The 12,340-nt window shown below is 42.2% G+C and overlaps 1 protein-coding gene across 1 annotated transcript in view; it reads right to left on the bottom strand.

Annotated features, from left to right (window-relative positions):
* Nucleotides 1-9,641: 9,641 nt before the first annotated feature.
* The window catches only part of LCE6A (late cornified envelope 6A), a 49,328-nt gene continuing 46,629 nt past the window's right edge, over nucleotides 9,642-12,340 (bottom strand). The window contains 1 exon segment of the mRNA XM_073888440.1: nucleotides 9,642-9,775. Within this exon segment, the coding sequence (XP_073744541.1) occupies nucleotides 9,642-9,775 (134 nt within the window).

Here is a 12,340-nt window from a genome sequence, read left to right as displayed (position 1 = left end):
GGAGAAGGGAACAGTAACCCTGAGCTCTGCACTCCCACTGTTTTCCCTTATTGATAAAGCCAGGTCAGGGTGGCTGCCTCCCGGGAGCCCCTCAGTATGCCCAAATGCCACAGAGAGTCAGCCTTTTAGTTTTGTTTTCTGGGAACCCCACTCTGGGTGCCTCGCCCACCCTTCTCCTCTGATTTGCCTCGGAGCACTTGGCCTTTGCTATTGTTAGAGCCCAAGGCAGTGGCATAGTGGGTATAAATATATGAATTTTTATGTTGAAAGGCACTCTTGTGACTCTTCCAAGTATACTGGAGCACAGCTGGTGAGGTTGTTGTTCTGCTTCCAGATACCCTGGGATCCAACGACCTTTTCTAGAAGACCATACTCCAGAAGAGGGGAAAAAAATGACAGATAAAAATGGTTAGATGCCCAGACCTTGGAACAAGACTGCTTGGATTGGATTCCCTACCATGCAACAGCTGTGTGACCTTGAGCTAGTTACTTAACTTCTCTGTTCCTCAGTTTCTGCCTTGCTTTTCTTTGCATGACAGCTATTCATTTTTGTTGATTTCATAACCTGCTATTTTGCTAACTCTTTTTATTGTTTGGCAGCAGTGCCATTAACTTTTTAGGGTTTTCCAGGTATATTATTTCATTAGCAAATAAAGTTAATCTTACCTCTTTCTTTCAAATTCTTATGCCTCTAATTATTTTCTCTTGTCTAATTTCATTGGTTAATATCTTAAATACAATGTTGAAAGGCATTGGAGACAGTGAGCATATTTTTTTCTAAATCTAATGGAAAAGCCTCTAGATTTCTTCCCATTTTATTCTGGATCTTGGCCTGAGTTGTATGTATTTAAGGCACGATTTTTTTTTTTTTTAAACTTACACGTAAAAGGTATAGAGGCTGCTTTTAGGCAAATAGGCTTGAGCGATGGAATGTAGAAAGGACCCACAGAGAACCACCCCTGGCTGAATACTGACAGGCCCATCAGGTGACCCATCTCAAAATATCCATAGGCCCTCACTGAGCAATGGGCTACTTACAACCAGGCACAGTTACCAAAAAAGGTAAGATTCCATAGGTTGCCATGCCTCCTCACCTTCCCCCTTTAAAAACAAACCCACCCACTGCCTCCCTGCGGAGAGTCTCTCCTCTGCTGTCCTGCCCACCGCTGCCTTTCGGGGGATTCAATAAACTTCTATCTTCTCTGTTCTGCCTCAGGTGAATGCTTTCTCCGTCAGTGCCACCGGCTTCCACCCAGTCATTGCCCCACATTTGGGGGCCCTCGAGAGACACCACATTTAGATAACACAAAAGGGTCTTTCAGTTTTCTTATTTTATAAATATTTTCTGATTTATTTCATTGTCATCAGAGAATGTTTTCTGTATTCTTTGTACTACGAGATTTTCTAAAGTTTATCTTTTTACACTTATAATGGTCTTTTATTGTGAAAGTTTCCTGGACGTTTGAAGATTAGCTGTATTCTCAATTGTCAGGTTAAGTGTTTGGTTTGTGTATCAGATCTACCTTACTAAGTATTGATTCTCTATATCCTTTAGTGGCTGCTCTTTCTTTCTCCTCAGGTATCCTGTAATTTCTGTTCTATACAAGTTTCTGTATACTAAGTGGCACATATAACATTTTTCAGTGTTAATTATTTCTCTTAGCAAAATAAAGTCTTTGTCTTTAAAACACTTTAAAACTTGAATTATGCCTTGTCAAATAGATGACAACCCTTACTTTCTTATTGTTTACATTTACCTGGTGTACATTTATCTAGCCCTTTATTTTCCACTTTCTGAATTACTTAGTTTTAGATGCATTTCCTGAATACGGCATAGAGCTGAATTTTTCTTTTTGAGCCAATCTAAATTGTTAAACTATTTTCCAGGTGAATTTGCTTGCATTTATTCTTATGACATGGTGACATACCGTTCCTAGGTCAGGCACATTATTTTATGGAAATCCTTATTTTTTTTTGTCCCTATTACTCTCACTCTTGATTATGTCTTTGATCTGACAGCTTACCCCTAGTCCATTTGCTGGAGCTTTCTCTGACATGATTCAACAGGCCAGAGGTCATCTGGTTACTTCCTCAGGAAGAGTTCATCAAGCCAAAATCACTGTAGTCTTGCAAGTTTAACACTGTTTATTGCTTTTGTAGTTGAAGAACAGCTGGACTGAACCCAAATTCCTTGGTTCACACTTCGTCCCTATCTTGTAGGTAGAATGGAATACCATTACCTTCTGGCATTGGAAATTGCGGTGGAGAAGCCATGGGAATGACCAGAATTCCTTGAACGACCATTGTATGTTGAGCTTTAGAAAGTCACCCTGTTTCCTCAGGTCAGAGTCCCACAGAGCCCTCAGGAGATTCCTGGATCCTGGAATCATGAGTGTTTTGCTCAAGTTACTTTTATGCTAAAAAATCAGAGGTGTCCTAGCCCCTTATCTTGCTCCTGGGGGAAATGTCTCCACCCAGGGGATAGTTCAGTGTCTGCTCTGGGCCCCATAGCTTCTAGGCTGTTCTACCTCTCAGCTCCTCCCTGTCCCCACTCTGCTTGCTCCGCTTGGCCCTTCTCCTGGGGCGTTACAACTCTACTTCCTTCTTCTGCAGTCCTTGAGGGCTGCCAGAGACATGGGTCCTGTGCCTGCTAGCCAGGACAGTGGAGGAAGAGGGAGGAGTAAACAGTGATGCTGAGCACTCCATGTTCACAGTTTGCCTCCTCCCCACATCAGACTCTTGGTTGATGTTGATAATATAGAGGTTCTAAAATTAAGGAAGAAGGGAGAATGAATACAACTAAATAGTTGGGGGCAACTAAATAGTTTTGATTACAGTATGACTTTCTAGGAAAGAATGGTGGGACCACTGGACATCTAGAAACAGTGTTCTGGGTGTGCTGCCTTGTATCTGACAGATCACACCTGTGACCTTCATCACAAAAAGTGAGGAAACTCATACCTATGATGACACCTCCCTGGATTCAGACATTAGGAGATGCCAGTGTCCTGGGGTGAGGGTAGAAAAGTCAATTTAGCAATCACCTTAGGAGTTTCCAAGGGCGTGGCTCTGAAAGGGGTATGCACTGCATTTTGGGGGTGGAGTGGGACACTTTCGAGGAGACAAACCACTCAACTTGGCCACATCTATAATTGACGAAAACTATGAAAATGTCCAAAGGTAGAGCTTTAAGAAAATTCAAAGGGCTCACTGAGCTGGTAGACACCCTTTGCCATGCCTCTTTTCTTCTTTCTGCCTGAGTCCCAGCCCAGACATCACAGGTGGAGCCCCAGCATGACAGTGATGTTGATGATGTTTGGTGCTCTAGCAGGTTTACAGAGAGAAACTGGAACTAAGAATGGAGGAGGAGAAAAGGAAAAGAAGCCCAGATCTTTGATGATATCATGGAGCTATCAAATAGCTCTTGACTATATCCCTCCAGATGTTCAGCACGTGAGATAAAATTAATCCTCTAGTTTATAAAAGCACTGCTATTTCAGGTTTCTTTTACTAGAAGCCAAACTAAATTTCTAACACAGACACATATGCAAACATAAAAACAAGATATGCTACAAATGCAGACATACCAGAGCTTATACTATACATATGTGAAAGAGGCAGATAAATAAAGGAGTTTCTCAACAAAAAAGCATCTCAAGAAGACCTAAGTCACATTGGGGGGAAACGGCAGGCTGCTCTCTCTTAAGAGAGAAGTCGCTGTAAGTGGACTTGGGTTTCCAGCTCCTTTTAGACCTTCTCTGACCTCAGACCCCCTTGGACTTTTCATAAAGTGCTCGAGTACACAATCTGTATTGGAACTGTTGAACGCGCTGTCTTCCTCATTGGTCTAAAAGCTTCATATTCAATGCACAATGCCTGTTTCATTTGAGGTGCCCAGTGCATATTTGGTTAACAGACGGATAATAAAGGAATGAAAGAATTTTATAGTGATTACAGGAAAGCAAGTTATGCAAATTAGATATTAGCTTACACGTTTGTCGATGCTGCAGCTACAGATGATGATGGTGACAGTGATGTTGGTGGCAGCAGTGGCCAAAATCTTTTTGCCAAGCCTACTCTTACTCCCACAGGTATTGCTGTCACCTGGTGGTGGTGAAGGGCATGTTCACTGAAGGTCATAACTTTTCAATGATACCGGGTCTTTCTTCTGCCCTCTCCTCAGATTCCTTGACTAAGATGTCAGTGTTTGTGTATCTCTTCTCTTAATGCTGGACATTTAGTCTGTTTCTGATTTTTCCTTAACTATAAAATCCTGCTGTAGACCTGATTCCATGAGTGTCCTTGTGGGCATACACAAGTGTTTGACTAGTTAAGAAACCAAAATTTAAAATTATTGACAGAGAGTAGGTCATTTTTTTGTTGGAATAGTTATGAAAAATTTATCTGTGACAGTCCCACTAATTAAGTGGGACTCCCACCATGTCTGTACAGATAGCTCTTTCCCAAACTTGGTTAGTATTTCATATCATAAAACCATAGTTTCTAATATTTGCCAAATTGAAGGGCAAAAATGATATCAATCTATTTATTTAACTTGTAGTTCTCCTAATGCCTAAGAGGTTTGGCATGTCATTTACACATATTTGCTACATGATTTTCTTCTTTTGTAAAAGTCTTGCCCATACATACACTTGTCCTGTTTTATTAGGATAATTTTTATCTTAATGAGTTATTTCTATATTTTGAATTTATTTCCTTGATTACAGTGTGTCATAGAAATATTTTCTCTTAAATCATTGCTTATGTTTCAACCTTTTATTTTTTTTAAAGATTTTATTTATTTATTCATGAGAGACAGAGAGAGAGAGAGAGGCAGAGGGAGAAGCAGGCTCCCAAGGAGCAGGGAGCCCGATGCGGGACTCGATCCCAGGACTCTGGGATCATGACCTGAGCCGAAGGCAGACGCTTAACCATCTGAGCCACCCAGGCGCCCTCAACCTTTTAAAATATAGCATTGGCAGCAAAGAAAAATTTTGAATGTAGTCAAATTTATTAGCCTTTTGCTTTATAGTGTTTTCTTTTGTATCTTGTTTTTAATAGCCCACATTACTCCAAGGTTAAAAGATATTCTTCTGTGTTTTATTCCATAAACTTTTAGAGTTCTTATTTTTCATTTAGGTGTTTAAGGTATCTAGAATTTCTTTTTGTGACTATTAAGGGCTTCTATTTTCAAATACCAACTTTGTCATATACTAACTTCCCATATATTCATGGGTTTGCTCCCATCCTGTATTTTATTTTACTGATGCATCAGTCTGATATTTGTTTTTATGGCACTATGAAACAGTTCTAATTATTAAAAATTCTTAACAAAATTTTTAAAATTAATAAATGAAGTTGTCTTTACTCTTTTTCAAGAATATCCTGACAATTCAAGCTAGGCATTTAAGTTAGGAAAAAAAAATAAAACACATAAGGATTAGAAACAACAAAACATGACTTGCATTACTTCAGATGATCTGATTGTGTATATAGAAAAATAGAGCAAATACGTAGTTACACTATTAAGATAGATGTTATTAAGTTTCCATATATAAAATGAATATATAAAAATCAACCCATAGGTAAGAAAAGTTTTTCAAAGTTCCAATTACATGATTGTTAAAAATATAAAGTATTTTAAACTTTTTTTTTAATTTCAGAGAGAGAGAGAGAGCAGCACAAGCAGAAGGGGGTGGTGAGAAGCAGGATCCCTTCTGCCTGATGCAGGGGCTTGATCCCAGGACCCTGGGATCATGACCTGAGCTGAAGACAGATGCTTAACCCACTGAGCTATCCAGGTGCTCCCAAAAATATAAAGTATTTTTAAAGAAATCTAACCTCTAAATTTGAAGACTTGCAAGATACCTTTTAATAAAATTTGAGAGACACTGAAGATTTAAGTACATAGAGAAATAGATCATGCTTATAGCCCAGTGGACTTAGTATTACAAAGATGCTCTTCCATACAAATAAAACTATAGATTCAATTAAATTCTATTTAAAATTGTAACTGATTTTTTTCACACCTTTATTGAGATATAATTCACACAATATATTATTTGTCCATGGAAAGTGTACAATTCAATAATTTTAAGGTACTCAGAGTTGTGAAGCCATCATCACAATCTAATTTTAAAATATTTTTGTGACCTAGTATGGAGGTTGGTTCCTCAAAAAATTAAAAGTGGAACTGCTGTGAACACTCACGTACAAGTTTTTATGAAGATGTACGTTTCCATTTCTCTTGGACATGTACCCAGGGGTGGAATTGCTGGATATGGTAACTATATTTGACATTCTGGGGAACGATCAAACTATTTCCCACAATGATTGTACCACTTTACACAGCAGCAATGTATGAGGGTTTCGTTTTCTCCCCAACCTTGCAAAGACTTGCTATTTTTGTTCTTTTTTTTTTTTTTAAATAGCCATCTTAGTAGGTGTGAAGTGAAATCTCATTCTGGTTTTGACTTGTATTACTCTGATGACTAATTATGTTGAACATGTTTTCATGTGCCATTGTCCATTTACATATCTTAGAGAAATGAAAATTCAGATCCTTTGTCCATTTTTAATTGGGTATATGTCTTTGTATGTTCTGTATACAAACTTTTATCAGATTTATGATTTACAAATATGTTCTCCCTTCTTGGGATACACTCCCCCACACATCCATAACCCCCAGCCAGCCTCTCATTCCTAAGGGCTGGGTCCCTGGGTAGCCTGCAGGTCCCTGCTAACAAGATCATCGGATGCATTAAGGTGGTTTTCTCAGACCCCTTTGGTAGTGATGATGATTGTGACTAAACCTGTTCCTTTAGAAATCAAGATGCTTACTATTTTATAAAGCAAGAAAATAATCTCTTATTATATGTATTTATTATAAGGAAATAGTCTCTTGAATTGGCATCAGGCGATCAGGGGTCAAATTTTAGCTCTGCCTTTTATGAGCTGGTGATCCCAAAGACTTTGTTTAGACAATATAAATCTTCAACTGTAAAGTGTGCAGATTAGTATTTTCCTCACTTAATGCTTAGGACCATTAAAAGGGGCTTAGCACAGGGCACCTGGGTGGCTCAGTTAAGTGGCTGCCTTCAGCTCAAGTCATGATCTCAGAGTACTGGGATCAAGCCCCATATCGGGCTCTCCAATCAGTCAGCGACAAGTCTGCTTCTCCCTCTCCTTCTGTGATTTCTCTTGCTTTCTCTCTCTCAAATAAATAAATAAAATCTTTAAAAAGGGGGGGCTGCTTAGCACATGAGAAGGCGCAAGGAAGCTGCTTCAATAATGTCAATTTTTAAAAACCTGCGTGCTGGATCCAGGCACTTTGCTTAGGTGGTATGTGAGATGGAGAGATGGAAAAAATATTCATTTCCTATCCTCAGAAAATTTATTTCAAAATAGAAGCAAGCTAATAGAAAACTCTCCTGGGGATACACATTCATGCCTTCAGGGTTCTAAGAAAAATAATTATTTCTAGTCAAGAGGGTAATGGGAACCAAATGGTTCATTTAATCTTGCTAGTGAATGGGAGGAGAGTAAGGAATCTGATACAGTTTTGAATTAGATTCATTGTTCTTTTAATTAATTCATCACACATGGGGTGCTGGTAGGCAAGGGTTGAAACCAGACTGAGCACATCTTCACTGGCAGGGCCACAAAACAACCATGAAATGGTAACATGGGCAATTAATGGAATTAATGAATATTGATGGATTTTGACCATTATTTACAAGGATAGGGAAAAACAAGCACTTGTTTAGAAAAAATAAAAATATCTTTATTCTAGGTTTATATGTATGTTCTGCTGTTCAGTTCACATTCAACTTGACTTAACTCCTGTTGAGATATCCTGCCTGTCTACCCAGTTCCTGCCAAGGGCCTGCCAATATGCCCATCAGTGTGGCCAGCTCTGGCCTCTTGTTAGCCCTGGGGGTGGTATGGATACAGGTCTGGCAGCAGCTAGCTAATGCTTGAGCTACCACAGGCACCGCCAAGCCCACTGACATGAGCTGCAGAGCTGTGTCAGCGGTAATGACAGTCTGGAGACTCTGGCTGCTGCCATAGCTCTGAGGCATTGCCCTCAGAGGGTCAGTTATGAGACCCAAAAAGCCAAGAATTCATCCAGGCCCAGTGCTTCTTTCCTACCCTCCCCCACTCCTAGATTGGCCCTCTGGGGGCTCAGGGGGCTTACCAGATAGAATTTTCTACCTAGTCTGTAGTTGGAAGTGCTCTCTAGTGATTCTGGTATAAATGACTATTATTATGTTGCACAAATCCTAAACACAGGCAAGATGCCAATAAAAATGAATCATTGGACTGGAAACCTATGTATGGAAGTCTAGTTAGGGCAGGGATTCTGCTCCCGGAACAGAGTGTGAGCAGCCCACATCACAGATCCTGGGAAAGGAAGGGCTCTGCTCCTTCTTTAGTCAGAATTTCCTGAGAGCAGACCCAAGGCCACCTCCTTGTGAGATTCTCCTACCCCAGAGCAACCTACGGCCCCTGCTTGGTGAGCCCATTTCATACTCTTTTATTTGAGGGGAGGTTGCTTTGGTTACAAACATGTAAACATTAAGGACAATGGAAGTTTAACCAACTCAAGAAACCTTGAAGCTGTAAAAGTAAAGAAAGACATATTTGGTTACATGAAAACTAAAAATGTTTCTGTAACAAAATATATTATAAATAAAGTCTATAAAATCTGACACATGAAATATTTTAATAAAGACAGATTAAAGTTAATATCCATAATAAATCAAAGTCTTGAACACTGGAAAGGAAATAACACAACAGTATAATACATTTTGTAGAAATGGCCGATAAACATACTTTAACAAGCTCAAAACTACTACTGGTCAGGGACTTGAAAATTCAATTAATAGTGAGACTGCCAAACATAAGGAAGAGCATAAACAAGTGAGAGTGACAGAGGGCAGAGGGCAACCTGTAATGGACAGTCAGAGCTCTGGCCAGTTGCATGACTGTCACTCCTCTGTAGGTAGCAGTCAGTGTGGGGAGGGAACTGGGTATCTTAACTAGAGGTTCACCCTCACAGGAACCTCTCTGCCCCTCTGTCATCTTCATGTGCCTCTCAGCCTGAATCTGCAGAGCATCAGTTCTTAGTCCCACTGTGCCCTGCTGCCTCCCCTCCCTAGACATCTGCCACCCCTCCCTCCCAGAGCAAGCACTTCCTTGCCCTGACATCTGTACCACTAAACCCAGAAGACAGGTAGAGAAGGAGACCTATCCTTTCCTTCCTAAGTTACACTTTAAATATCCCCACCACTCTTCATGTGGCACCCATGGGATCCACATGCTGGCCAGCTGACAAGACCAGGTCCTGGGGAAGCAGATCAGATACTGGGAAGGGGGACCAGGGATCCCACACAGATCTGAACCAGATCCCCACCCTCAAAGGAGCATCAACCACCATGTATTGTATGTTGGGGGAGCATCTCAACACTCCCCCAACCACTCCCCCTAATATAGGGCAGATCCCTGCAGTGGAGGATTGTCCCTCTTCCCAGATGCCCACAAGTCTACACAGCCGAGCTGCCCAACCCCTCTCTTCTTGGGCACACACAGGGCAGGGGAACATTTGCATAGCATGGTGGGAAAGATGGGGCTGCTGTGGGTCAGTGGACCCTCTGCAGCTCCATCCTCCCTGTAGTCAGAGGGCATCCACCCCGGAGCAGCTTTTCCTTCTCAGTTCCCCAGCTCATGCCCTGCATCTTGAGGAAAAGCTTTGAAGCCTTGAAATATGGGTACACTGGAGATCACAAAAAGAGGGGACCACTAAGGGCTCTGTGAGTCGGAATTCAGAGCTTTATGGTAACATGGAAGGGAGGTCTGTACCGGGCTGAGCTCATTTGGGTGGCCTAGTCACACACAGAGCTCTTCCCAGGAAACTGTGGGTCTTCCTGGTCTCTGTCAACCTCTGGATGGGACAAGAGGAGGTGGGTGGGGGGAAGCATCAGACTGCTTACTCCTTGGTCATTCAGTTCCCCCAGCAGCTGCACTATGGGGCAATGGCCATAGCCCCCCAGAGCTCATGTTCACAGTCCTGGGGCTCTGGTTCCAGCACCAGTGGAAGGGCCTGGCCTGGGGGGGCTCAAGCATCAGGCACCACCCCCAGAGCTGGGACCCAGCAGGAAGAGACTGGAGGAGGCATGGGGTTAGGACCTGGGTGAGCACTTTGGGGGGACACAAGTGGACATTTTGGGGGGCACTTGGCAGGGGGCTGGCACTGCTGTTGATTCTGCTGTCAGGCATATCAGCGGGAGCTCAGCCAACCTAAAAGATAAAAAGGAAACTCTAAATATTCCAAATCAAAGGTCATAATATACTTCTTTTCAAATCAATATACCTGTGGAAGAGGAATGATGCTGAGATCATACAGCCACAGCTGAACCTGAAACAACTCTATCTTTCCTCCAGATAAAAGTACATAGATTAAATAATTAATGGAATGAGCTTCTTGTTCTTCTTTCAGAGGGAAGCTGGGACTACTCTATCCTACAAGCCTGCATAAAGTACTCTTACCCCCTGATGGCCCATTCTCTCAGTACACACATAGGCTCTCAACTAGGTGATGCAGGACATACAAGTAAGTTTTCCTCAGAGGCTAGGCCCCGAGGAATGTAAGGAACCCCTCTGCCAGGCGCTGGTCCCTAGGGGTCCAATGGACTCTACGGGCTCCAGCCTCAGGAAGTATATGGCTGGAAAAGCCCCTGGGACCTCAGCCCCAGAGGGGTCCCTGGAGCTCCCAAAGCCTCCTGGGAGGCAGGGAATGTCAGAAATGACCCAGCACCCACCTGGTTGTGCAGGAGCCACCTCTGACCCTCCTGGAGACAAGCCTGGGGCCTATAAAAGACTCCCCAGCTCCAGTATCTCATCTGCCTGACTCCCCAGGGATACATCTGTGCTCTTGCCTGTGAGTAGGGTGGTTGGGGAGTGGAACCCAGAGGGGACTCTGAGCAGGACAAGAGAGGAAGAGGAGGAGGGACCTAGGGGTGCTGGGAGGCAAAAGCAGAACAGAGGGGTGGAGGAGGCTGGGGAAAGAGGGCTATGTGTGTGCTTTGTGCCACACTACACAGGAAGAAGACCTGGTATGCCTGAGTCTCTAGCCCCATGACTGGAGTTCAGGATGGGGGCTGAGTACACAGGTCTTCCCCAACTGTGCTTAGTGTCTTCACTGTTGGTAGCTTGAAAGTAACCAAGTTGGGAGTATTCACCTAATAGAAATTGGGAAATGCTTTAAACCAGGCCTTCTTTTCCAGAATTCTGGTTTTCAATTTTCCAGAGCAGGGAATCAACTATTCCTCCAAAATCTAAGCACCTGCCTTAGTCAGAGGAATTGTACTGGATCCAATACCAGAATCAGGAAACCTGCAACTTCTCAAATGGGTGATTTTGAAAAGTGCTTGAATATGATGTGTCCTAGCTCCAAATGTCAAACAGGCATGATGATACCTAGCTCACTGAGTTGTTTTGAATATTACATGAGAAGTGGGAAGGGCTTAGCTCAATATTCTGCACCTGATCAATGCTTAATAAGCATATGTTTAACGAAGACTTAATGCCACGTATCGGGTACTTGCCCCAGTACATATGGGATTGATTTTCTGATATAGAGCCCTGGCTTCGAGAGTTGGATTCCAACAGATACCTAGATAATTTTTTTTTAGAGAGAGAGAGAGAAAGAGAGAGTCAAAGAGAAGAGGGGCAGAGAGAGAGAGTGAATCCCAAGCAGGTACCACACCAGTGGGGAGTCCGATACAGGGCCCCATCTCACAACACTGAGATCATGACCTGAGCCTAAATCAAGAGTCAGACACTTTAACAACTAAGCCACCCAGGTACTCCAATACCTAGATGATTTTTAAAACTTCCCCCTTAAGGATAAATTATTTCTGGGGCTTCTAAAGAGAGTGAGTTAATTTCCTGCCAGGAAGGGATGGCCAACCAGGGACCCATGTATTCAGTATTTTTATTCTGGGTTGCACTAGATAAATTAACCCATTTATTTTTCCATTTGTTTTAAAAGAGAAAGAACCTGAAAACATGATGCTAAGTGAAAGAAGCTGGTTGCAAATGCCACATGTTGGAGGATTCTGTTTATATGACATGTCCAGAGTTGGCAAATCCATAGAGATAGAAAGTGAATGTGCAGCCTCCAGGGTCTGGGAAGAGTCAGGAAGTGACTGGGAATGGAACAGGGCTCCTTTCTGGGCGATGAAGTGTTCTGAATTGTCATGATAATTGCACAACTCTGTGAATATACTTAAAATCTTGAATTGTACACTAAAAATGGTGAACTGTATATGTGAGTTAT

The sequence above is a fragment of the Callorhinus ursinus genome, unplaced genomic scaffold (genome assembly GCF_003265705.2).
Source record: "Callorhinus ursinus isolate GAN/ISIS: 27379988/994484 unplaced genomic scaffold, GSC_fseal_2.0 scaffold90, whole genome shotgun sequence".
In the NCBI taxonomy this organism is placed as follows: domain Eukaryota; kingdom Metazoa; phylum Chordata; class Mammalia; order Carnivora; family Otariidae; genus Callorhinus; species Callorhinus ursinus.
Note: the sequence above shows the minus strand (reverse complement) of the source record. Positions and strands in the feature narration are given on the sequence as shown.